Source organism: Cryptomeria japonica, chromosome 2, assembly GCF_030272615.1.
Source record: "Cryptomeria japonica chromosome 2, Sugi_1.0, whole genome shotgun sequence".
NCBI classification, from domain to species: domain Eukaryota; kingdom Viridiplantae; phylum Streptophyta; class Pinopsida; order Cupressales; family Cupressaceae; genus Cryptomeria; species Cryptomeria japonica.
The window spans coordinates 386,204,031-386,230,064 of record NC_081406.1 but is presented as its reverse complement, the minus strand read 5'-3'; the positions used below and the strand labels follow the sequence as shown (position 1 = coordinate 386,230,064).

Genomic DNA, 26,034 nt, shown 5'->3' with positions numbered 1-26,034 from the left:
CAGACAACTGAGTCGCGTCCACACATTGAAGGAACCTTGGAGTTAGCCGTTTGAATTTTTTGTGCAATCTTAGCATACAGACAAATTTTGATCAAGAGAGAGTAAGGTGACCGTTGGTAACTTTATTATGTGTTAGACGTAGTCATAAAAAACACGTCAACATTACTGAAGTTACCCAAATGGGCATGAGAGCACATTAATATGAGGACAATCACATGAAATAATTGTTTTGACATGACAATCAACTGGTAGCAAAATATCACTCTCTGGAAATGGCTACTCTGGCAAATTTAGTAGTGTGCAAAAAACAAACTTTCTCAAAACCCCCAAACTAGGTATTTCAAAAACTCATCATATTTGATTATAGGAAGTTGCAAATGGTCAGGGACATTCACCAACAGTAGATGAACATGGTCTTAAAGTGATTCATCATCATAATCAAAGGGGGTCAAGTTATTCACCCTCAAAGTGGGCTATCCAGAAAGAATTTGCAAGGGTATTTCTGAGTATTACAATCAATTTCCTTATCATGGGCCCTTCAAATCTTGCCAAATTTTGAAGGTCCCAACAAACCTGTTGAAATTGACTTTGATCCATCCCTCTCCTAGATACTCCCATTTTACATTCCTCACTTTAGTTGGAGTTAGATGAACCCAAGAGTGCCCATAAATAAGATATGATGATGCTTTTATATACATAACCCTAGGCATATAATTCAAACATTTGATGCCCATGTCTACAAATAATTATCATATCCAACATTGTTGCCTTAAAATTTGGGATTTAGAATTTAAGAAAATGAAGATGTGATGATGCCCTTATCCTTTTTATAGGATAGAATCATAAGCTAATTCAAAATATACAAGCTAATGAAAATTAGATTTTAAATATTTGAATAGAAATATTATATATCAATATATTGGATTCAAGCTTAAGATTGAAAAACATGTCAAAAGATCAAATTATTTACTAAAACTAATAATATAAGAAATGTAAGAATATTTATTTTCCTCAACTTATCATTTAAAAATTAAAAAGAGAATAAAATCTTTTATCTTGTCTTGTTTCTAGATTGAATAAAGTTGATTTTAATTAATAGTGGATTATCTCTCCTAAATGTGAAATTGGTAAAGATGGTTCACAAAAGGCCCATAAAAAATCAAATCAAACTCTAAAGGTCAAGCCCAATTACATTAAACTACTAAAATCAATAAAAAAAAAGTTTAACTACTCATTAAGACCGACAAAACCACTTCAAGACAGAAAGGAGAATGCCTTGTTCCCCTAGAACGGCGGTATCATGTTAAATCCAGGCGGTATGATTGATTTAATGTTTTACGGACAAATTTCTGGGTAGCTCCCCAAGTTTTTCGTCGTCCACAGTTTGGAGGATACAAATTCCACATTACCTATAATGTTCCGCTCTTGTTCAGCAATGAGAGAAAGAAGTTCGCTGTGAGAGAGAAATGCAAATCAGGTACGCCTGTCGCCGAATCCAAACCCTTAATCTTATCTAAATATTTTTTTAAATCTGAAACATTTGGGAAAGTATTGTTATCGTATAATATGCTAGAATGCAGAGTTGAGGCATCGGATTCTTCTCTTTCTCTTCCTTTTCTATATGTCCAATTCTGCATCTGATTTGATTTGATTATTAGTTATCAAATTTTTAGACAGGAAACGAGTTTAAACGAAAAAAGAAGAAAATGTTAATGTATACCTCTGAATGCTTGCAATAATGGTATATGATTGCCCATTTTAAACAGATATTTGTAAACGTTCACAGTGTCTTAATTCGCAGGGCAATGGCCTAGCGGCTATGTGCCTTTTTTCATATTGTAGATGGCATGACTCAAAATCTTGGTGCACTGTAGTATATATAGTATAAATCTTTACGCCAATGTTGCTGATACACAATACAAATTACCCTCTTATAACTAATGGAAGTGGTCTTCTTGCCATTAGATGAATTTCTACAGTTTATATTGTTTTTACTCTCCTGTTTGAGCGTCGCCCCCCCAAAATTTCTCTTTCATGAACTTGTAAAGCATACTTTCTGCTGAAATCTTATATGCTTAAGAAGATGTGTATATTAAAATTGATTCTAGACTAAAATATTTCATATGCAACGAACTTTAAATAAGGATTTTTACCCAAATGCGAGCTTTGCCTTTGCCAGGACGGATCCTTATATTTCAGTTGCACGCATTGTAACCATGATGAGAAAAATATCTAGGTAACTCCTTAAATGTGGGCCTAATATTGATCTTAAATTTTTTGTCTTGCCACCTATACAGGATTGTCTTCTGTTTGTCGCACAATTCTTGTGGGGACAAGTGTGCCTTGCTGATCCCTATTAACCTTGTAATCTCTTATTTGAGTATAGGTGTTATCCAACATAACTTATGCTTACTATGAATTTTGTTTGTAACTGCATGGATTGTGCTTCGATTGCTAGGAAGGAATTTAATGAGATTTCTTTTTTTATCATAAGAGCCAATCAAAGTTGCTTAATATGTAATAACACTGCTTGGGATAAAATTTTAGAATTTGAGAGTATCAGTGATTCATTAAGACAAGAAGGATGGCTACGACAGTAAGTCTAGCCAAAATGAAAATATATTTGGCACTCAGCTAACATTTTAAGTATCTCTTGATTGGAAATTTATCAAGACCTTAAAACTCATTAACCTGCAAATCGCCTCATGCAGATGATTCTATTGGTTAGTCTGTGCCACACCATTATTTCAAGTGTCATACAATTGGATAGTATTGTGGAGCATTTCAGTACCTCTCTAAGATAGCATATATCCCCATATGTACCAAGAAGGAAGATATTAACTGTTTAGGTCAACAAAATGCTAAGCTTCTTAGAGCAAATCCCAAGCTACCTTTGTTAGTGAACGCTTATCATTATCAACAAAGGTTTGATCACGAAAATATAAATGCTTTAGAACATGATCATAGTACTCAAATAGGATTTTAAATTTGCTCAATCTCTCCCGTAGAAATATGCTGGGAATCAGGCTCCCAATGGAATCTATATATTCTGATTGGTGTATAAATATTTTATATTTCCATGTTTAATAGCTGGGATGTAACTAGGAATTTTGTAGGTGTTATTTTAGGTTTTTTTGTTTCGCTCATTTTTTAAAGAGTTCATGTGTATCATTTCCATGATTCATGCGTTATGTAAAACCACTTTGAATGTCCCTATTTATATCAGCACATACTTAAGGGTAAAGTAAGAGAGATTCAGTATTTGAGAATGGCAGAGTTTTGGCAGTAATAATTTTTTTTACCGTTTTGGGTATTTTATCCGAAAGGACTTTTCTAAGTGAAAACACTGCATATTGTTGTTGCTTTCTATTTATTCTAATGTTATTTCAGACTGCATATGTGCTTTTTCTATTATACAGGTTAATTGGGCTTGTTTTTCTCTACATTGATGGTCCTTCTTGGCTGAAGAAGAGATGCTACTGCCATATGCTAATTTTCAGCTGGCAGTTAGCTCCATCCTTCCTATAGAAGCTAGATTGGAACTGCTACTATTTCTGAGGAAGGTTCCGAAATTCTACCTGCAATACATGTGCAATGATGTGATCCTGTGTGTCCAGAAGTAAAGAATAAATCTGAATCTCTGTAGAGTAGGTTTAATCTATTTATATGTTCTGCTCATTGATGGGATCATATCTACCACAAGGATGAGTAGGCAAGCTGCTAATTCAAGTTTTGGGCTCATTTTATGGCAATGCTGAACACCTTTGGTTGACAATACCATGGATATATCTTGGGTAAGAAGTGTCCTAGGACTAAAAGATTGAGGTGTTGCGTGCAGCAATTTCTTCAATACAAATATGGTATTGGTAACCCTTTTGTTATCCTGCACGGATTGGAAATATTTTAGAAATTAGTAATTACCATCTTCTGCTCAGTGTTATTGTGAATCCTGCTATCTTGGTTTTCATTTCTTTGTCTGCATAGATGGTATTTAATTTTTTGTTTCAATTCCCAGGCTTCATTTGGAAGATGCCACATTGAGTCTTGACGTTTCTTTCAAAGTAATATTGAATCATTAAGTTACAGTCTTCGAGGAGAGAATTTGCTAGCCATCTGATTTTTTTTAATTTTTTGGCATGTTGCATGCATACTTATGCGTGTGTGCATGTGAGAGAGAAACCTCAAACACTGATTATCAGTACCCTGCCACATCCACACCTGCGTTGACACCAACTCTGTCTATAAGGGAAAACACACTGACAAAGTAATTCAGTACCATTAAGGAGAGGAACTGTCCATTGCCCCATTGAATTGCAGAAGAGTGTTACAATGATTTTTGAGGCAGTGCTTTTATTTGGACTGATCTAGTTTACTTGGAGAATAGCAGGAAGCTAAGGTTTGATGCTTCCTGTCTCTTTGACTTCATTTTGCTTCTAGCATAGTAACCAAATCCGGCTGGATTTGGATTTTTTGGACGTGCTAAGTTTGTCTGATTCGGTCTGGACTTTTTAATTCTTGTTAAAATTTTAATGGTTTACTGTGATTTCTGAATTTCCAATTTTTTTTAATCTTCTTAATGAATCAAAATTTTTAAACCTGGTAACTATGGCCCCAAGGACCCAATATTGGTTTGTTAGGTGTTTTTGGTTCCTGTGGATTCTCAATTAAACTTCATAATTAAAAGTACCGAGAAAAGGTAATTTTGGTATTGAATAAGACATACGGTTACCTTTGATAATCACATAAGGATTTCTATAGAAAGGAATATATTTGTAAAGGAAAATAAACTTTCCTTGGATGTGATCTTGGCTACACTAGATTAATTCTCCCTAAAGTCTCTTTGTAGTCAATTTTATTTTAGGGATCTCTATTAATTCTCTTTGTAGCTGGTGATGGGTTTGCCTATTTCTTAATACAAAGAGAGATGTAGTTTGTGGAACTAGATTATGCAATATCTCCCTAAAGTCCCATGGATTTTAGGTGTTGATTTTTATATGCTAGAATATAGGGGTAAAGAAGCTGTATGGAAAGGGATGAATTGCATTTTTGATCTAAATGAAAAGTTCCTTAATGTTGTTTATCCCCTTGAAAGGAAAAAGGTAGTAACAAGAAGGTTTGTATCAGAGATTGGAAAATCGCCCAGGACTCTCCAAACTCGGCGAGTCCGAGTACGATTTATGCTCCCCGAGTCTGGCGAGCTCGGACTCGAACTCGTCCGAGTCCAGGGGGCGAACTCGCCAGACTCGCCGAGTTGGCGAGTTTGGCATAAACTCGCCAAACTTGGCGAGTCCCGTGCTTGGGACTCGGTTGGTGGCAAGGCCCAAAAAAGGCCAAAAAAAATGCATTTTTTAAAGTTTATTTAAAATGAATAATCTCGTCTTTGTTCACTACAACCTCTGCCTGAGAATGAGAAAAATTACGGTTACAACATGTTAGCCAACAAAAAAATAACACCTGATGCCTTTACTAAATAATAAGTGTCTTTTTGGCCTCACGGGGTGCTGCCCCTTGACCCCGCCCAAGGAGTGCACAAGGGCCGCTGCCCCTTGACCCCGCAAGGGGCGATGCCCCTTGACCCCACCTTGGGGGTGCTGCCCCCAAACCCCATTGAAAAATATGGGGGGAAATTGCGTCGATAGAAGTAGGGAAAATTTAACCTCAGAGTCTGACACTGATTGGATCGACCAAGTAGATATAGAGGCTGAGAATGTAGTCATGGCAGAGGAGGAGTGGAGAGCACGAGCAAAGACAGGAGATTCAAAGGTAGATAGTGACGCGTGTTCTTGATGTTGGTGAGCATGGCATGATGTCACGGGGAGCGGCTATGGTTGTCGAATCATCCGGGACCTACCTTAGATGCCTTCGCAGGGGGCCGGGGCTGTGTTGACGTGTATTTTGTACACAATCATACGTAGATTAAAATACCCAAGGGTACCTTATCCTCTCTTGAATAAAGTCTCTGATTGCTGAAGATATCGCAATAAAGGATCAATCAGGGTGACTCCAATGTTCTTTTATGTAGGGTCTCTACGTGTGGATAAGCACCAGTGGTCGTTGTGAATGCTGTTTCATCAAGGGGCCTTACGTCCTCCAAGCTGTAGGAACAAGATTTCTCTAAACTAACAAGTTCTCAAAAAAGATCAAAGGGTAGAGTTTGCAAGGGATAAATTCTAATCTAATCCTATGAATGACCTAATGTAGGCTAGACTTGGCAAGATTCTACCAATTTCAATATTGCCATAAAATAACAACCTAACTGAAATTGATGCGATCTTCTAAGGTAACAAATGATTTTTCAATTCATCAAGGATCATAGACACTACCACAAAGGCACATATCCAAAGCTCAATGACGATTGAAGGTTTAAGCAATTCAAGTCTCTCCAGTTGACCACACAAGGCATTCCTACAATCAGTAAGAAGCTAGTGGTTTGGAACGTGAATCTCACCAAAATCAAGCCCAACACTTAGTCCTTCAAACTTAAATACTACTTCGACTGAGAATGATTCAAGAAAACAAACAACCATGAAGATAGCCACAAGAATTGCAATAAAACACCATAACTTCAATATTTTATTGATCTCAAAGCCAAAATGGGCAACAATTGCTTGAAATTCTTTCTTCAAAACTCAATCTTGCTACAAAATAACTTTCTTCTCTCCAAAAGCTCTAAACTTCTAACTATTTCTTATTGCTCTATTTCTTATTACAAAATGAATATGAATGAGGGTATATATAGCATCCTCAATTACAATGAATGGCCCAGATCAAAAGAAGATCAACGGCTGAGATTCTGACACCTAAACCCTAACTAGGGTTTTATTACAAAAGTTCCCTTTTTATTGCACAATATTAAATGCATAGCCAAAATATTTAATTTGGCACAAAAATCTAGGAAACATAGACCAATGATAATTAAGGTGCCATGTCATCTATAACAACCTCTCTTCTAGAACCTTATTCCCTTTCCAATGCTCCTTTTTAGCATATGCAATGAATCTGGACACGATTCCCTCAATCTCAGCAATAGGAATCTCGGGAAGATTCCTCATTCGTTCCTCCAAGTGAATAATCTGATCAAAGGCCTTGAGAAGAGCTGCATCCCATTCAGGTTCGAGTTCCTTGATTTTCTCAATCAGGAGCATAGTAGCAAACATTTGATCTCTTTGTTCATCTGTAATAACATTCTCATCTTTGCAAAAGATGACCTTGGCCCTTTCTTCCAACTCTTGAAGATCCACATCTGTCTCAACTTCGATCCTTCTGCCAAGAATAGTACATAAAACCCCAAACACCTTGTCCTGGATTGGATGGATGACCTCCTCCACCTGATTGCATTTGGCACTAGTGTCCTCGAAAAGAACTTCCTTCATTTGGAGTAAAGTAGACCACTGGAGCAAATTATGAGCTCCTCCATCCATTATCTTTTCTTGTGCTAAGGTCTTCCTTGGTGTTTGCCTGATTACTTGAAGAACAGGAATGATAACATCTTTAGTATGAGAAAAGGCGGCTACTGTTATCATTAGGTTGTGGATGATCTCAAGGACCTGGATAGCCCGATGAATGGTCTGCATCATTCTTGTTGCAAACTCAATGGCAACTGAATGGGATTTGTCAATCCAAGAGCTCATAAGCTGGACCAAGCTCTTAACTTTCTCTGCTTCACCAACTGATTCAAGGGGAAGTGCTTGCACAGGAGATACTGCTGGATCCTGACGTCCCAAAGGCTGACTGAGGTGGCTAAAGTAGCCTCTCCAAGCACCGACCTCTCTCTCAAGTTTTCTATTCTTTTCCATTTCTTCCTTAAGTTTATCTTTAAGTGCTTCAAATGAATCAGTTGCCTCATCCATTGCCTGTTCGGTGGTGAGTGGACCAAGCTCAACGGTTTCTACATCATATTCTTCTGCAAGGATTTCACCCTCGTACCTGTCCACTGCCGGTGTAGCTATCTGCAACTTCCTGGACCCTGTCTCATCTCTGATCATCTTGGACATTTTGGTGGCCTTACTCTTTTCAGGTACTCCCTGAGAATTTCCAACAAGGCTATCTAAATCAATCACATTATCTTCGTCTTCGATCACAATCACCCTTGTTAGCCTCTCCTTCAACCAATCTGGAATGGCGGACCTTGTCTCTCTAACTTGTATTTCTTTAGGTAGTGGCTCTTCTTTCCGGAGAGGAGATGTCGCTTCATCACCATCCTTGTCTTCATGCAGTTCATTGACCTGGGGAGATTGACTTGATGAACGTTGAGATGCATGTCCTTCTTCATGTTTATCATTCTGAACCATTGACTCCATAGATTCCTCAACTTCAAGTACCCTCTTCTCTTGTCCTTGACTTGTCCTTTTTTCATGTTGGGAAGATGTGCTAGATGAGTGACCTTGATGGGCCTCTTGCTTCTTCTTGGAAGGTTCCCTTTTCTCAGGTCTTTCTTTCCTCTTCGTGCTTCTAGGATGAGGATTGCCTTCACTTACGCATCTAGGGTGAGGATTGTCTTCACTTGTACTCTTAGGATGAGGATTGCCTTCGCTTGTGCTTGCTCCTCCCTCCCCTGGCCTTTCCTCCAAAGTAAAAGTCATTGATATGTTCTGTTCTCTCAACTTTTGATGTTGTATATCCACCCATCTGTGAGTATAGGACAAAACTGGGGCCATCAAAGCTTTTAAGTCCACAACCTTTGGTTCATTCCAATCTATCTTTACTGCCTTGTCCTCTCTATCATAGGATGACTGGAGGTGTCTGCCACTGTCCTGAGCTTGGTCGGCCACTCTGTAAACTTTGCATTTCCTGATGAAATCCAAAGGCAATCTGGAATGCATCTTTCTTTTCACCTCTAAATCATTTGAGAGATTCATCCAAAAGTCCTCTACCTGACATTCATGCTTGTATTTTCTACCAACTGTTTCTTCTATATACCCATAAGGATCAAAATTCTCCCTCAATGAAAAGAATGAAAATGAATATAAGGCCAACTCTCTTTCCGCATCATCTAAAGCTGGAGCATTAGGACATACCTCAACTGAATTCCCTAGTATGATAGGTACAGGAATTCCATTTCCATGCCTGTGTCTGAATGCCTTTGCATAAGCTGCCAACTGCCTAGTTACCTCAAGTAGTACTATCTGGTCTGTCGGATATCTTGGCAACATGTATGGAGGTGAAGGACACCCATGAACTCTAATATATGTAAACTTCTGGAATTGGATAAACCAAGCACCATACCTCTTTACAAGCTCTTGTGCTTCTTGAGATATTCAATTGTGAATCCCGCCTTGCAGTGTCCTGGTGATGTTCATTGTGAAGGTATCATTGACTAACTTGTAGTTACTTCCTGGTGGATGATGCAAATGAACATAAGAGTCACAAACTCTGACTTCTCCAGGTCCTCTTCCAATCGCTCCTCTGTGAGGTAGTCCTGCATATTCAAAACTCCTGATCAAGGCATATATGATGTATGAGCTCATGTGGAAGGATTTAGTAGCTTTCAGTCTTCTCAACTGCACGTCCAAGCAATGGCTAATGATTCTAGCCCAATGAATTGTTCCTTTTCCTTGAACTATCACTTGGATGAAGAAGAACATCCACTTCTCAAAATAGAAGGCTTGAGGAGCCCCTGTAACTCGATTGAGTAAGGTTATTAAATCTCTGTACTCCTCCTGGAAGTCGATCCTATGTGGTGTGTTGGGAATCTTGCTCAGGCGAGGACGACTTTTGAGTAACCAATTCTTGTTGATGATGCTCAAGCAAGTGTCTGGATCATCTTCGTACATGGATCTAGCTCCTTCCAAGCTTTTGTAAATCATATCTTTATGTTCTGGTAGATGAAGAGCTTCACTGATACCCTCATCTGAAAGATAAGCCAAAGTGTTTCCTTCCTTGGACACGATCGATCTTGACTGTGGGTCATAATGGTGAGCACACTCGATCATTAGCTCATGGCACTGGACTGGTGGAGGGAAGCCGGCCGCCTTGATAATGCCACTTTCAATTATTCTCCTTGCGACAGGTGATGGCTTTCCAATGTAAGGGACCTCTCGAAACTTCTTCACACTGAAGTTTCCCAAGTTGGTATCTCCAATGTTGCTCCATTTTGACACGATCTTGGTCTCCATTTCTTCATTCCTTTGATCTTCCTTCATAAGGGCTGGACGACTGGTGGATGCTCCTGCCTTTGGGGTCGCCATCCTGACACCTACACAACATTTCATAATGAGCAATATACCTTGGAATGTAGAAATATAGATTGGATTTAAGCTTTAAATTTAGGAAACTTCATGATAAATCTTTGAATTATCATTTCCTAAATACGATTATGCAATTGGAAATTCAAAATTTCAAAATTTAAACAAGGGAGATCTTGCCATACCTCTCTTTGAGAACTAGCTCTAAAAAGCGATGCAAAAATTAAGGAAAATGAAGATCGAAGTCTTCTAGCAAAGGCACCTCCTTCATCAACTTCACCACCTTGGGTCTTCAACGTCTTGAGGGAAACTCGCTCCACCTCTAACCTCTAACAAAGTTCGCACTCCTTCTTGGATTGAAATTCACACCTCTCCTTGGATCAAAATTCGCACTTCTCTTTGGATGAGATTTCGCTCCTTCTATTGCCTCTCCAAATCGCATTTAAACAATGATTGAATGATGGATCAAAATGTTTCAAAATACCTTTCTTATATAGGCGCTCATGCATTGCAATTCCCATAGGCCGACTTGGAAAATAAGCCTAAAAATAAATAAAAATTAAATAAAGAGGAGGCCGACCTTTATTAAAATATTTAAAATAAAACCCCAAGCGCTCTCTTTTTTGTTTAATTTAATAATTAATTAATTTAAATGCCTTTGCAATTAAAATTTCGATTTTTTAAAAGGCTAAATTAATTATTAAATGCCTTATGCGAACTCATTAAATGCCCATTTTAATTAAAAATATTCCAAAGTTTTAGTGGACTTAGCATTTAATGCAATTCAAAAAATTTGGCGTCTAAGCATGGGAGGAATAAGGGACATCTATCAACATCGCTCTGGTCCCTGGGAGAGGGACAGGAGCGCCCATGCATTTTGGTCCTCTATCTTTCATTTTTTACGTTTGAAACTTCATCCTTGATGTTCGAAATGGCGTTTTCGCTTGGAATCTTGAGTTTGATTCATGTGATCTCTGGAAGGGGCGTACCTTGGAACATTTTCACCCTGGTCCCTTGGTGAGGGACAGGAGCGCCTTAGCTCTTATCTTTGGACTTCATTTTCCAAATCGCCTATTCATGATGTGAGGTAGGCAATGATCATCATCTCTCGTTGTATGCACGTTTTGCTTGTTTTCTCAAGGCAAAATTGACCTTCTTAGGATTTTCGCCCTGGTCCTCCAGTGAAGGACAGGAGCAATTTTGCATTTGTGCTTAAGTTAGTCAATTTTTTAGGGTTGGTTCCTTGTTCATTGCCCTTCGAAAGACACTTTTTACTTTGTACAACCTTGCTTTGGCATGGCTTTGGAAGGGAATGATTGTTTTTATGAAAATCGCCTTGGTCCTTGGGTGAAGGACAAGAGCGCCATTTAGTTCTTGGTACAAACCCTTGATTGTGTCAATGTCTAATTATCTTCAAGGCGTAAAACGTTGTTCCTTAATCCATCTTGAGTTTTGCAAACGAAAGTAACTCTCCAAAATGTTAGGCAATAAGGCAAATTAGAAGATTTCGCTCTGGTCCCTTGGTGAGGGACAAGAGCGCCTTGGCCATTATTCGTCCAGTTTTGTGGTCTTTGCAACTTTGTTTTCCCTTGAAGCTTTTCAAATGTCATCGCCAGCTTGTACCTTGGCCTGGATTCGACCAAATTTGGAAGGGAAGACTTGATAATGCATTTTTCGCCCTGGTCCCTGGGTGAGGGACAGGAGCGCCTTGGCCTTTATAGGCTTCACTTGTGTTTTGCAATCTTTCAAAATTATCTTCAATGGATCGATTATGCCTTCCTTTACTCATCCCAAACGTAAAACTTGCTTCACCTTTGCCGAAAACTTGTCTCTTGAGAAAATCGCTCTGGTCCCTGGGAGAGGGACAGGAGCTACCTTTGAAATTCGCCTTGGTCCCTGAGAGAGGGACAGGAGCGCCTTAGCCAATTTGGATCGATTTTCTCCATTGTGGTCCATTCAAGTTATATTCAATGAGCAAAACGTACTTTCCTTGTCCTTCTCAAATCGCGAAATCATTTAAATCTTGTAAGGATAAGGCAAACTTGGCATTCGAGCTCCGGTCCTTCAGTGAGGGACAGGAGCGATTTTGTCATTTTAGCATATTTCCTTGCTTGCCAATTACTCAAATTATATTCAATGGACAAAACATGCCCTCCTTGATCTCTTCCAATCAAAAAATTGTCTTGGTCCTGCAAGGACAGTGCAACTTTGAAAAACAAGCTCCGGTCCTTCAGTGAGGGACAGGAGCGATTTTGGTCCTTAGGGTCAAATCTTCATAATTATCATCTCAAATTTCCTTTGCTGGGGAAGATACCATCATTTCACAAGTTATGAACAAAAGTCTAAATCCAAAAAATGTCCAAGAAGGTGTGTTTGAGGAAAATCGCTCTGGTCCCTGGGTGAGGGACAGGAGCGAACTTGTCTTGTTAGGCCCAAAGCTCAATCTTTTGTTGCCAACGACGAAGTCTGGATACTCCTTTATGCTCATTTCATCTTTCATTGCGTCCTTGATGCTCCATTTCGATCAACCAAGGCCCAAAATGACCTAAGAAAACCATTTCGCCCTGGTCCTTTAGTGAAGGACAGGAGCGATTTGGTCTTAAACTTTAAAACTTGTCATTTTGAGTCTTCAAAATCTTCAATTCACGTTCGATCATATCCCCTGGCGATCCTGCACAAAACAATTTAAACAAGTCAATAACCAAGATGCACAAAATATCACTTTCGCCCTGGTCCCTGAGAGAGGGACAGGAGCGATTTTGCCCTTATAAGCCAAAATACCAAAAATTAGGTCTTCAAATCACTTCATCATGCAGGGTTAGGTCGTTTTTAAGTCCAGGAATCGGTTACCTTGCTTCCAAAATTTTGGTTAGAGTTTGCCCAGACAAAATGTATAATTCCATTAAAATGCTAACCCCTAGACCTAACTTGAATTTGCCTTTAAAAAACTTGACTGGACCCATCCTGAGACATCTTTGACTTCCTGGCAGGCTCATCCTATTTTAGAATCACAATCACTGTGAGGATGCTTAATAATCTTACAAAATTTGACTGGACTCGGCTTGAAAACATCAAAAGGCAACTCCTAAGGCCTAACCCTAGTCCAGACGACTCACTCACTTACTCAAAACCCTAAAAGCAGAGAGAAGAACAGGCAAAACAAAAGCAAAAAAGAGGGGGTCCCCATTTTAATGGGGCGATGTGTGAAATGGTCACAACAGGCTGGAGGGTGTAGGTTCCTCTGAGCCATTTGTATGGAACATTTGATGATGATCATACGATAACATGGATTTTTTATTCCATGAGTTTTGTAATATTGTATACATTTGACAATATTTATAAATCTATGTTTGTTATTTCCTTCACCTACAATTTGCATCTATGCTTATGTGATTGATGTATACTTGTGTATGTAATCAAATGAGCCGAGTTTGATGATGTTATTGTCTTTAAGATGTATTCAATAAAGGGTGTATGAAACAAATTTTAAATTTTTAAAAATCTCTAAATTTCTTGAGTTTTTCACTTTCCCGATTCCCGTCGAGTCTGAAGCTGAGTTTGACTCCGAGTCTCGAGTCTAAGTCCGGGTCGGCCTTGCCGAGTCCGAGCCGAGTCCGAGTCCCGTTTCTTTGGTTTGTATAGATGGTGTAATAACCAAGTACATGGTAATATAGTGTATTCAATACAAGATGGATTTTATGCTAATAAATATTTTTTTCATTTGTGTGTGATGAGGAGAGTAATCTAGTGCAAGTAATTCCCTCCATTGAGATATCTATCAACTTTGAACATATAAAACATGAGAAAAAATGCAAGAAAAGTCAGTTGTCTAAATTTAACATCTCTCTTCTTAAATACAAAGATTGTTTAGATGGAATACTGATTATCAAAAACATCAATAAGAAAATTTGTAGAGGTAACTCTGCCATTGAGAGTTGGGAAAATATGCTTTCTTCTTGAGAAGCCATGTTGGAAGTTATGGGCGAGAAGAAAGCACTTAATATGAGGAAAAAGGAAAACAAGTTTGAAGAGAAACTTTTTCGATCTTGAATTGAAGATGCAAAATAAGCTTGATAGTGAGAAGATTTAGGATGATCTTCTTAAAACTAGACATCAACTAAGATGCATTCAAAATTACAAAAGCCAGGGTGCCTAAATTAGAGCCAGACTTAATTGGTTAAAAGAAGGGGATATGGAGACCAAATGCCTCTTTAACATTTTGAAAGCTAAAGATAATAGAGAGGAAATTAGACCTATTGTTGTTGGGGATTCTCAGACTAATGAGCTGAAGATTATGAAAGAAGCTTTTCAAAATTTCTATTAGTCTTTTTTTTGAATTCATTGAGTAGAGTTATCTGATTTATTTAATTTGTTACCTGCAACTTCTAACCCCAAAACTCCCGAAACCCACTTCCAAAACTCTTGTGTGCCAACAATGAACAGTATTTTGCTGCCTTAAAGGGAAGATATAACTTCTACAATCAACCAGAAGCTAAAAAGAGGAATGGTACAGCCCTACTTGGTGCTACTGGCAAGATAAAATCAAGGAACACTTAAAAAACCCACATATTATATATCATTTTCCATCAACCAGCTATGGTAGAAAGATTGCAATGATACCCAGAACTATATATATCTCACCCAATGAGATATATGCCAAAATGTGATTCTTTTAATCTCTGAAAATAAGGACTAACACACTGAAAATTCATCCAATCACCACAAAACTCAAACAATACTCTAAGAAAGATCACGCCACACCAAAAACTCAATATCCATATCAAAATACCTCATAAATCCTCGTCTTTTTCAAACCCATATCACCAAAACAAGCCAAAATCACTGTCAAATTGAAGCTAAACACACCAACCAGCTAGGGTGGATGTTTTTTCACTGAAACTAGCAATAGAGAAGAGAGATTTTTTGGCCTCAACCAGCAATGAAGAACTCTCAGAGTTCATCCCAGAAGCATCTCCTTAAGTTGTCAAATCAATATGTCCAAATGATAGCTCAAAACCCATATTTATAAGAAGAGGGAAGAATTAGGGCAACACACTTTCAATTTGAATTCATTTCCCTCTCATTTAACCTTTTAAAACGATAAAATATTTCCTTTCCTTGGCATCCCTGTTTGACCTTATAAAATAACTTTAAGATCAATTAAGTTGGTCACTTCTCTAGGCGTGACATCTTAAGGGTCTTTTAAAAACTTATACACTTTTTTTCACTTCTTCAGTTATAAATAAAGTGACTTATAAAGCACTTAAGTGAAGAACAAAAAAAATATTATTCTGTCAACCTTAGAACTCACCAAGGCACAAAAACTGAAAAGCCTTTTTCTCTGAACTGAGAGAAGACAGAAGCCAAGATCAAGTGCCATAAATAACACTTACTAAAAATAGCCATACACTAAAAATAGAAACTGTCCTGGAAAACACTGAAATCACTTGCTAGAGCTCTCCACGGGACACTGAGTCTCCTAACCAACCCCACTTAGCCTACAAGAACCCGGAAATAGACTAATCGAACACCCAAATTGACTAGGTGTAAGAAGGGGACATTACAATGCATTATTGAATCAGGAGATAAATATAGTATTATTGATGTGATAAATCTGCTCCTAAATTTTCTCAAGGAGTGGTGACCAATGAAGGTTTAGGACCACTATGGTGTGTGGGGGCGTACGTATGAGAGGTAAAGTGGTGGATGAAGTGATAGCTTGGGATAATTCGGGACATTACAATGCATTATTGAATCGAGAGATAAATAGTATTATTGATGTAATAAATCTGCTCCTAAATTCTCTCAAGAAGTGCTGACCATTGAAGGTTTAGGACTACCATGGTGTGTGGGGGTGTATGTATGAGAGGTAAAGTGGTGGATGAATTGATAGCTTGAGATAATTTCAGAGAGGAAGTAATGTACTTAAGGGTATTAAAAATATGCGATACAATATTTGGTATTGAAATGCTTGGCTGGGCGGGGTAAAAATAGGCCTAGTGATCTTTTTGTCAGTGAAATTCCCTGGAACTTGCATTGAATGTGTACTCTGTTTGGGATCAAGTCCATGGGTCTGGGTGTTGTTGATTCATCCTCTACATTTGGATTTGACCCCACACAATGTGAATCTATGCTCTACTGTTTGCTTGACTGATGTTTGTCTTTCTGCCTTTTTCTGATAGAGGGCTAGCAGTATGTAGAATTACCTATAAAGGGCAGTCGTCATGTTGCAAGGAGATGTATTCTCCTAGGTTAACCTTTACAAATCTTTGTAAAGGTTCAAAAACAGCAGGCAAGGACCCTAGAATGATTTGTGCAGATTTGTTACTCTTAATATATCAAATTCAAATGTTCTACTATTGATTGCTCCATTAACGAATGCTCTAGGATGAGAGAGGATGTATGGGAGATGAGAGATGCAAAATGAGTGCCTTTAAATACCAGCACATAGCAGGATATGTCTACTTAAATGGCTTAGGGTGGCAAAATAAAGGGTCCAGTTGGCCAAAATTTGAATTTTAGAAAGGCAAGGGTCAAGTCTGCAATCGTGGAAATGACCCTGATTGGGCAAATGGTCATATTTGGGTGGACAATGGCTATATAGGTAGGTGCATGGAAAAGTGTAATATTTACTGGGGTTGGATGAATTTATTAGATTATGTGCTTGTAAGTATAAGGTGGGGGCTTGTTGACGTGTATTTTGTACACTATCAAACACAGAATAAAATACCCAAGGGTACCTTATCCTCTCTTGAGTAAAGTCTCCGAATGCTGAAGATATCGCGAAAAGGATCAATCAGGATGACTTCAAGGTTCTTGTATGTAGGATCTCTACGTGTGGATAAGCTCTTTGTGGTATGATGTGATTTTGCTGGAATCACAAGGGGACTTACACTTAATGACTGAACTTCTGATTTGCTTTGAATATTTGTTGGAACACAGGATTTTACTAGCTTTGACTTGAAAAAAGGAAAAAAGATGAGGGTGAGGAAAGGATCTAATTCTGATACTAAGAATGTAGGAGCAATGAATGATCTTTGATGGAATTCTAACTAAGTCTTGTTTTGACATCCCAGGACCATCTCCACAAGGTTAGTGCGATCTTCGAAGGAAAGCTTTATGATGTTCAAATCACCACTGCAGGCATAGACACCATCAGGTTGATGCATATCAATGAAGAAGCGACAATTGAAGTTAAGCTTAAGCTGAATGATTCCAGTTGACTACACAAGGCAAGTCTGCAATCAACAAACTGCTAGTAGTATGGATATACGAATTCCACCATCAATCAAGCACATTTCTTCCACTCATCTAATAACATGAAATCAAATATGAGAAGTATAGAGACCATGCAAATTGTCGAATCGACCTATAAATTTCACCATTTCTTCAATGAAGTTACAAGTCTTTTACAACAACATCTTGGCAACAATCTTTGCCTTCTCTCTCTACCTACTCTAATTGCTATTCTATCAACTAGCTAGCTACTCTCTATTCACTAACTCCTTTCTAACTCTCTAACTTACTGCTTCCAACTATTCCCTTTCTATCTATTGCCTTTACAAATGAAATGCCAGGGCTTATATAGTGCCCTCAATACAATTCGATGGCTTAGATCAATTCGAGATCAATGGCCAAGATTCAATAATGAAAACCCTAATTAGGGTTTGTTACAACCATTACATAACATTTAATGCTTGACCAATGATAAAATTGTATTGCTTGGACACATGTCCTCTCTGGAAAATTCAACCAATAGATAGCCGGGGTAGGTACATCGGAGTTTGTGCCACATTCCATGAGTTAGGTACATTGAATTTGGACATGCTGAGGTGGACCACACCGACTGGAGAAGTGATGACTAGGATGCCACCTCGTCTGACACTCGTAACTTGGTAGATATTCAACTTGATGTTGTTGAGAAGCTAGCTTTAATTAATTCATATGGAACTATCTGCTTCTTCAACGAACCCTTGCTCTGACTTCTTTCGTCTTTGATGTGCAGGATGATTGATGTACCTTGCCTTGTAATGCTGGATTGGAAGAGGTCGCCCTTATCCTTGCTTGATCTTCTTGGAGGAGACCGTCCTTGATCTGGCTTGATTTTCCAACTCCGGGATCTCCATTTGATGCCTACACAAAATATTAAAGTTAGTCTTTTGAGCATCAAACTTTAAAGTATGAAATTTAAGACCTTTCAAAGGTAAAACTTAAGATATTAATTTGAAAAAAGTCCTGATAAATCAAGAACTATACATTTTCAAATTAATAATGAATGGAATTTGGATCTTCAAGACTTAGACTTTACAAAATTGCAATGGGATCACAATAAGTCTTGAGTGAGATCTTCAAAAAAGTAATTCTTCATACCTTCCCTTGAGTATTAAACTCTAAGAAATGATGCAAAAATAGATGAATTTCGCTAGGCAAAGTGTAGATCATAGCCTCCTCTTGGATAAATTGCGCCTCCTCTAGCTTGGAAAAGAACTCCACCTTCCACTAGCTTCTTCAAGATCTGGAAATTCGCCTTCAAATGTCTTCAAAAAAATCTGGAAATTATCCTCCAAACTAGCAAGAAATACGCCTCTCCAATAGCCTTCAAGATGAATTTTGCCCTCCACTAGCTTCTCCACAGTAGAAATTCGCTCCACTCCTCTGGATTTCGCTCCTCAAATTGCTCTCCAATTTCGCACTTGAAAGGATGATTGAATGATTTGAATTGTGAAACAACACCTCCAATATATAAAGCGCTCACCTTCCACTTACCCATGAGGCCGACCTTGCAAATAAAAGGTGAATAATAAATAAAACCTCAAAAGGAGTAGGCCGACTTGTCAAATAAAGGCAAAATAATGCCTTGTGCGCTCAACTTTTAATTTTAATTTCACAAAAATTAATTTTAAATGCCTTTATAATAGAAATTCGATTTTTTGAGGCTCAAAATTAATTTATTAAATGCCATGCGCCTTTATTAAATGCCAATTTAATTAATTCATTTTTTTTTACTTTCGAAGTTGATGATTTTGGCATTTCATGCGATTTGGAGGATGTCAACGTTGGGATATGGCAAAAATAAAGAATGCACATGTTAAGCACTCTGGTCCCTTGGAGAGGGACAGGAGCACTTTTTTATTTTCAGGCTAGGATTCTCAATTTTTTGAAGTCAAACCTTCGTTCACCATGCTTTAGAAGTTCTTTCCTATCTCACACAACTTTGCCTTAGCATAATCTCGGAGGGAATTAGTTGTTTTCATAAAAAGTGCTCTGGTCCTTCAGTGAGGGACGGGAGCACTTTTGAGTCCATTGCATGAATTCTTGATCACATTAATCTTCAAATTACCCTCAAGGCGTAGAATATCACATTTCACTCCATCTTGAGCCTTGGTAATAAAAATATCATTTCAAAATGCAAGGTAAATGGTCATATTTGGAAAAAGCGCCCTGGTCCCTTGATGAGGGACGGGAGCACTTTTGCCAGTTGTCGTCAAAATTTGCAACTCTCGCATCTCAATTCCACTTCAAGGCATTTTAAACATTTTTTCAACCTTGCGCCTTGGCCTCAATTTGTCCAAAATTGGCGAGAAAGGCGAGATAACATGTTAAGTGCTCTGGTCCTTCAGTGAGGGACAGGAGCACTTTTTCAACTTCAAGCTTATCCGTCCTTTGCTAGCTTCCCAAATTATCTTCAATGGGCTAATCATGTCCTCTTCCATTCATTTCAATCACAAACTTGCCTTGGCCTTGCAGGAAATTTACACTTTTTTGGAAAATCGCTCTGGTCCCTTGGAGAGGGACGGGAGCACTTTTTGCATCTTCGCATACTTCTTTGTCCTTTAAACCTCTCAATTGCGTCTAAGGCATAAAACATCATTAGTCCTTCCCATCCAAGTCAAGTTTTGCTGTAAAATATCAAACAAAGAAGAGAAACTTGAAAAAGTGGCATGGTCCTTCAATGAGGGACGGGAGCACTTTTTGTCATTTGGGTTGATTTACTCCTTTGTGAACCGCTTAAATTATATTCAATGGACAAAACATGCTTCCCTTGACCTCTTCAAATCATAAAATCACTTTAATCTTGCAAAGGCAGTGCAAATTTGGAATTCAAGCTCCGGTCCTTCAGTGAGGGACGGGAGCACTTTTTGCCCTCTAAGCCAAATTGTCTCACTTTTCACCTCGAAATTCTTTTGCTAGGGAAGATTTCATCTTACTTGACGCTATGAATAAAAGTTAATGACCAAAAAAGGTCTAAATTGTGCATATAAAGAAAAGTGCTCTGGTCCTTCAGTGAGGGACGGGAGCACTTTTGACCTTCTAGGCAAAAACTTCATCATTTCATTGTTTTCAATCAAGTGTGGATGCTTTATCATGTTCATTTCGTCCTCCACCATGCCTTTGATGTCTCAATTTAACCAAACAAGGTCAGGAATGGCTCCAATAAGTCTTTTCGCCTTTGTCCTTCAGTGAGGGACGGGAGCACTTTGCCTTGGTCCCTTGGAGAGGGACGGGAGCGCTTTTCGCTCTGGATCCTCAGTGAAGGACAGGAGCGCCTTTTGACTTTTTGAACTCTCTATCAGGATTATTTTTATGGAATATAACATTCAAGTATAAGTGACATTTAAGTTATATTCCATATATACTTTCAGGATGTTTGAGAGTGGTTTCAGACCTCTAGGAGTTATATTGCAAAATCTAGTTTTTGGAGGTTTTTCAGTTTCCAGACTTAGTCAAATTTCAGGATCAGGACATTCCAGACTTAGCCAATTTCAGGATCAGGACCTCACTCAAGCAAGACTTGCTATCCTATTGATCTCCCTACAGCACTCAAAAATGCAAAGGCTAACAGACAAAACCCTAAAAGACCTAGAAAACAAACCCTAAAAAGCAAAAAACATGGGTCCCCATTTGCAATGGGGCGATGTGTGAAAACATCACAACAGGGCTAAACATGCAGAAATGTGTATGCATAGGGATGAATAAAGGCTAAGGGAATGAGCTCAACTTTACACAAGATCCGCCATTTGTTGATTTAGACACTTCTCAAGGCATTTCCTCAAAATGGACCCAAAATTAAATGGGAAATGATATGGCTATGCAGATTTCACTGCCACAATATTATAGACAATGCATAATTGACGATTGTGTTTTTGATCCTCCAAATAGACCATTCTGTGCATCATACAATAAATACATTCAGAATGCATGGTAAGGATAAGATCATCCCGAAGATAAGAGTTTGAATAATAGCTGCAACATTTTTTAGCTTTGTGAAATATCTTATTCTGCAAAAAGTACCAATTGATGGATTTTTTCTGGTAACATACTCTCTTGCGTGTTTCCTTGTTCATGGATACCAATAAATATTATTTTATGCATTTTTTATTAGATGTACACCAATAAATATTATTTTATGCACTTTTTATTAGATGTTCCCACAGTTGCACTTGGTTCTCTTTCTTTTAGCGAATGAAACATTTTCCCCTTTTTTCATTTGAGTGTTTATAGATAGGTTGATGCCATTGAATGCATTTGCATGTGAATGTTTCTGTCTCACTTGTTAGCCTGATCCAAACTTGTATTCCTGGATAGGATGATATTATTGAATGCGCTTGTTTTAAATGCTTCCACCCCTGATAGTTTGGAACATGTCGTATAGTGGATGAGATAATTTCAGTCCTCGTTTCACAATGCGTCCAGGTTGGGAAATAATAACTTTTGTTCTGTCATCATTATTTTCTGTTTCAAATTTAAGGTTTTTGATTTACAGAGTTGGAGCTAATAAAAATGGGCTTGTACAAAAAGTTCATATGTTATATATGATGAAAGAAATATCGTTCTCTGTTTTAAATCAACTATTGAGTATTATATTGCATTATCTAGTGTAAAAGATGAATCTGCTAAATTTATATGTAATGTCGCCTTTTGGGATGATCCTGATTCTTGCCCTAGAATCACAAGTCCAATAAAATAATTTAACTCAACACGGTTAGAATCATATTTTTCCAATAAAATGTCTTGATCAAGATTAAAACCTGGTTTTAGGTCCTGCAATCATGTTAGACAAGTATCGAAAGTATAATTCATAGAGCAATCATTTTAACTAGGGTTAGATAGCATATATTCATAACTACTTCAAATGTAGACAAACTATACAATATCTATAATGCATAATTGGAGTTCAACCATAGTAGGGCTTGAATGAAAATGATAGGGTGACCGAAGCCATCCCCACGTTACGCCCAAGAGCGGATATACCATTCCTCTTGGCCCCATGTGGCAGTTCACCATCCATATGAGGTAGTGTGCTTAGTGGTTAAGCTTATATCTGCCCTCCCTATTCATGCCGCCTTATCCACCCTTATATTATTGACGCCTCTTTAATCCCATTACAACAATCAACCATGGTAGAGGTTAGTGGGGAAACCAGGATAGGGTTTATGGAGCATCCTTCCCATCTAAGCCTAAGGGCAGGATACACCTTTGCGTCCCTTGACCCACATGTGACAGACACGTCAGTCATCCACCATGGGGTGGTGTACTTAGAAGAGGATCTCATCACAGTACCCCCTCCTTGTATTCCCCTATTAACCCCCTCATGATTTATTGCAGCAATTTAAAAATCCAGATATTCAATGTTATTGTTCCTATGCAATATAAGAGAGGTTATGGATCAAATATAATATTGCACTGCCTATTGTTGTCTATGTCTATATGAGAATAATTATTCATAAGAATACTGTTATGCTGCATACATATCATTGCATATACCAAACATATGAAGTTATATATTAAAATACTCTCACATTGCATACGACAGTATATAATATATCATCCAAATTGCTATAAGAAAGGGCAGGTTACTTATCTCAGAGATGATCTGATCTGAATTCCTGGATCTCATTCAATGTCTTCTGCTGAATGGATTTCTGCCTTATATAGTCCTAAAGGGAGGATGATGATTCACAATTCCTACCTCTTCCCAAGAGAGGTGTCTTTCTCCAAACTAACTGCTGCCTCCTCAAGACAAATCGCATGCCCCTTCATTAGCATCGTGGCTGATGTGCTTAAGGTTGGTTAAGGACTAAAGATCGTTGATTGTGGAGTCTTTTGGTTCGCAGCAAAGGAAAGAGTATTGAGGAAGGTTAATTCCTTAAATCGGGCTTCATGATTTATAGAAAATTGTGAGGTCTTATTAAAAAGACAATTTTCTGGATAAGAGTAATATATCTATATCAAAATCTGATTTTATTTCATCAGATATGTCTGCTATTTCCCTACCTAACTTCTTCCTGCTCTACCCCAAGCAGGTCTGTCCCATTTATATGACATCCTTCTGAAAGGTGATGCCCCTTTAAAAGGACATCTTTTGTTAACACTTATTAATCCTGGTCTATTGTTTATAATAATCGATGCCTGCCTTGGAAAGGCGGTGTCAATGCAGCTAACAGAATGGCTGCTAAGTTTTATATTTGTGGACTTTTAACAAAGAACAAGTAGGCCATTTTGTCGGTTGTATAGCCATTTTGCCTTGGAAACCATATTGATCTCTGCCTTGTTTGTTGCTGTTCCTCCCTTTAATCACTATCGCTGCTCATTATAATTATTGAGTCGGATCTATATTAAAGTTTATTATTAATAAACACTAGTTTATCGCTGCCATTTTTTCTTTTTTTATGAAGAAATCGATATCTTTGATATTAGCATACTTGTATGATTTCATTTCCTCTGATATTAGTTTGCATAGCTTTTTAGTTAATGAACTATGTCTCTGTATCCCTTGTGTAAAATATGCAAGTCCCGTGGGTGGTTGGATAAAGTTCTTAATCGCAAAGAGGGAATATTACATTATATGGTGTTGCTTTTTGTACCTCAACATGCTTGTTTGCAATTCCATGTTTTTGATGGACCGTTTTTGAGTTATGTAAAAAGAACTCTTGCCTGTTTTGTAATATTTAGTTTCAAATTGGAGAATTAAGAATAAAAAGCAAACTTATGCTCAAATAATATCTTTTTTATGGATCTATATTGCTGTTTTAGTTGCAGATTGAATATGCCAGAATTCTTGAAGGGTACACATGGAAGGAGAATTCCATAGGTCTTTCTGGCATGTTTTCAGAAGTTCATATTCAACAAGGCAGTTGAATATTTTATGGATTGATACCAAATTGTCATAGTGGGTTCTGGTTATCTTTGACAAGGAAATTTATAATCTCAACAACGGATTGATCAGATTTTATATTAGTTGGGCACTTTTTTGGATTTTCGTCCCGTCTTGTCAACACCTTAATGACTGAAGCTTGAGCGTGTTATAAACGAAAGATGGCATTATTACCAAAGTTGCGTTGCATCACTGTAGATGTCACTGGCACATTGATAGCTTATAAAGGGGATCTTGGAGATTACTATTGTTTGGCTGCAAAATCTGTGGGCTTGCCTTGCCCCGATTATCAGCGTATGCATGCAGGTTTCAAAGTAGCATATACTAATATGGCAAAACAGTATCCATGTTTTGGACATGCTGCAAAGATGCCTAACATAACGTGGTGGAAAACATGTGTTAAAGATTCTTTTGAGAAGGTGTCCACAATTTTTGTTTTTCATATTTCCTGATTTTATCTATTGGCTTAGGAATCTGTGAAGATAATTGTTTATGCTGACATGTGAAGAAATCTTTTCATGAAACAGGCTGGGTATAAATATGATGGCGAAACTTTTGAGAAGGTGTTTAAACGCATCTATGCTGTTTTTGGTTCTTCTGCACCCTACACTTGTTTCTCAGATTCACAGCCCTTCTTGAGATGGGCTCGCGAGAAAGGACTTCTTGTGGGGATTGTGAGCAATGCAGAATATCGTTATAAGGATGTCATCCTTCCCGCCCTCGGCATTAATCAGGTCAGGGTGATCAATAATTAACAAGTTGAAAAATAAAAGGCTAGTGCTACTAGTAATAGTACCAGGTATGACATAAATGTGACGGTGGTGGTGGCAGGGGTCAGAGTGGGACTTTGGGGTGTTCTCTGGTCTTGAGGGTGTGGAAAAGCCTAACCCCAGAATCTATGAGATAGCCCTCGAAAAGACTGGCAACATTCCTGCAAATCAAGTAATGCATATAGGTGATAGCATGCGCAAAGATTACGTACCAGCCACAAGCATAGGGATGCATGGCTTGCTCTTGGACAGATTTAACACGCCCGACGCACCCTCTTGGAGGAAAAGTGGGGCACCAGTATTGCCTGATTTGCATTCTGCAAAGGATTGGATTCAACAAAACTTTTCTATTCAATGATTTCACAAGGAAGCCTTAGCTGAATGGACTGTAGGTTTGCAATTTCCTTTTATTAAAAGAAATTACAAGTGTTTTCTAACACTTTCACCCAGTTTTTCAATTTCGGATGATAAGATCAAGTAAAATTTTGATTTATTTACCACCATTATGGATAATATTCCAAAATCAGATAAATTACAGCATTCTTATCATTTCGTTAGAAATTTATAATCGCAACCTTCTTGTCATCCGTTATATATATGTTTTTTTCACCTCTATCCAATTCGCACCAAAATGGTCAGTCCACGATGATGGTAAGACGACGATGACTATGAACATTGTTTAGAATGAATTTTTCTATCGGTATCACAAATTCTATTCTATTGGCTTGACTTATAAGTTGAGCAACGATCTTTTCATGATGTGAAAAATTAATTTTGGTCAATCAAATTAAGACTAATAAATCTATATGATTTGCATGGCATACTTCAATACACTTCATTCATCTATACTTTGTCTCTTATTACTCGATTACATATGAATTTATCATGCATCTGCTCAAGAGTGATAATATTATCTGCCTACATG

At 38.0% G+C, this 26,034-nt stretch overlaps 1 protein-coding gene across 4 annotated transcripts; it reads left to right on the top strand.

The window, feature by feature from the left end:
- Window positions 1-1,249: 1,249 nt before the first annotated feature.
- LOC131026888 (uncharacterized) lies at window positions 1,250-25,694 on the top strand. 4 transcript variants are annotated; one of them, XM_057956918.2, is made up of 5 exons: window positions 1,250-1,477; window positions 21,771-21,878; window positions 24,219-24,758; window positions 24,867-25,073; window positions 25,171-25,694. In XM_057956918.2, the coding sequence occupies exons 3-5, from the start codon at window positions 24,501-24,503 to the stop codon at window positions 25,465-25,467; spliced, it is 762 nt and encodes a 253-aa protein (XP_057812901.1). In that variant the 5' UTR covers window positions 1,250-1,477; window positions 21,771-21,878; window positions 24,219-24,500; the 3' UTR covers window positions 25,468-25,694. The 4 variants fall into 4 exon arrangements, with proteins under 4 accessions (XP_057812901.1, XP_057812892.1, XP_057812883.1 ...); XM_057956909.2 differs by lacking the exon at window positions 21,771-21,878 and adding an exon at window positions 3,420-3,794; XM_057956900.2 differs by lacking the exon at window positions 21,771-21,878 and having other exon boundaries at window positions 24,225-24,758.
- Window positions 25,695-26,034: the final 340 nt, after the last annotated feature.

Coding starts and splice junctions, on each gene's coding strand:
- LOC131026888 (XM_057956900.2), top strand. CDS start 24,501: ATGGCATTATTACCAAAGTTGCGTTGCATCACTGTAGATGTCACTGGC. Junction 24,759..24,866: donor TTAAAGATTCTTTTGAGAAG/GTGTCCACAATT, acceptor TTCATGAAACAG/GCTGGGTATAAATATGATGG. Junction 25,074..25,170: donor CCGCCCTCGGCATTAATCAG/GTCAGGGTGATC, acceptor TGGTGGTGGCAG/GGGTCAGAGTGGGACTTTGG.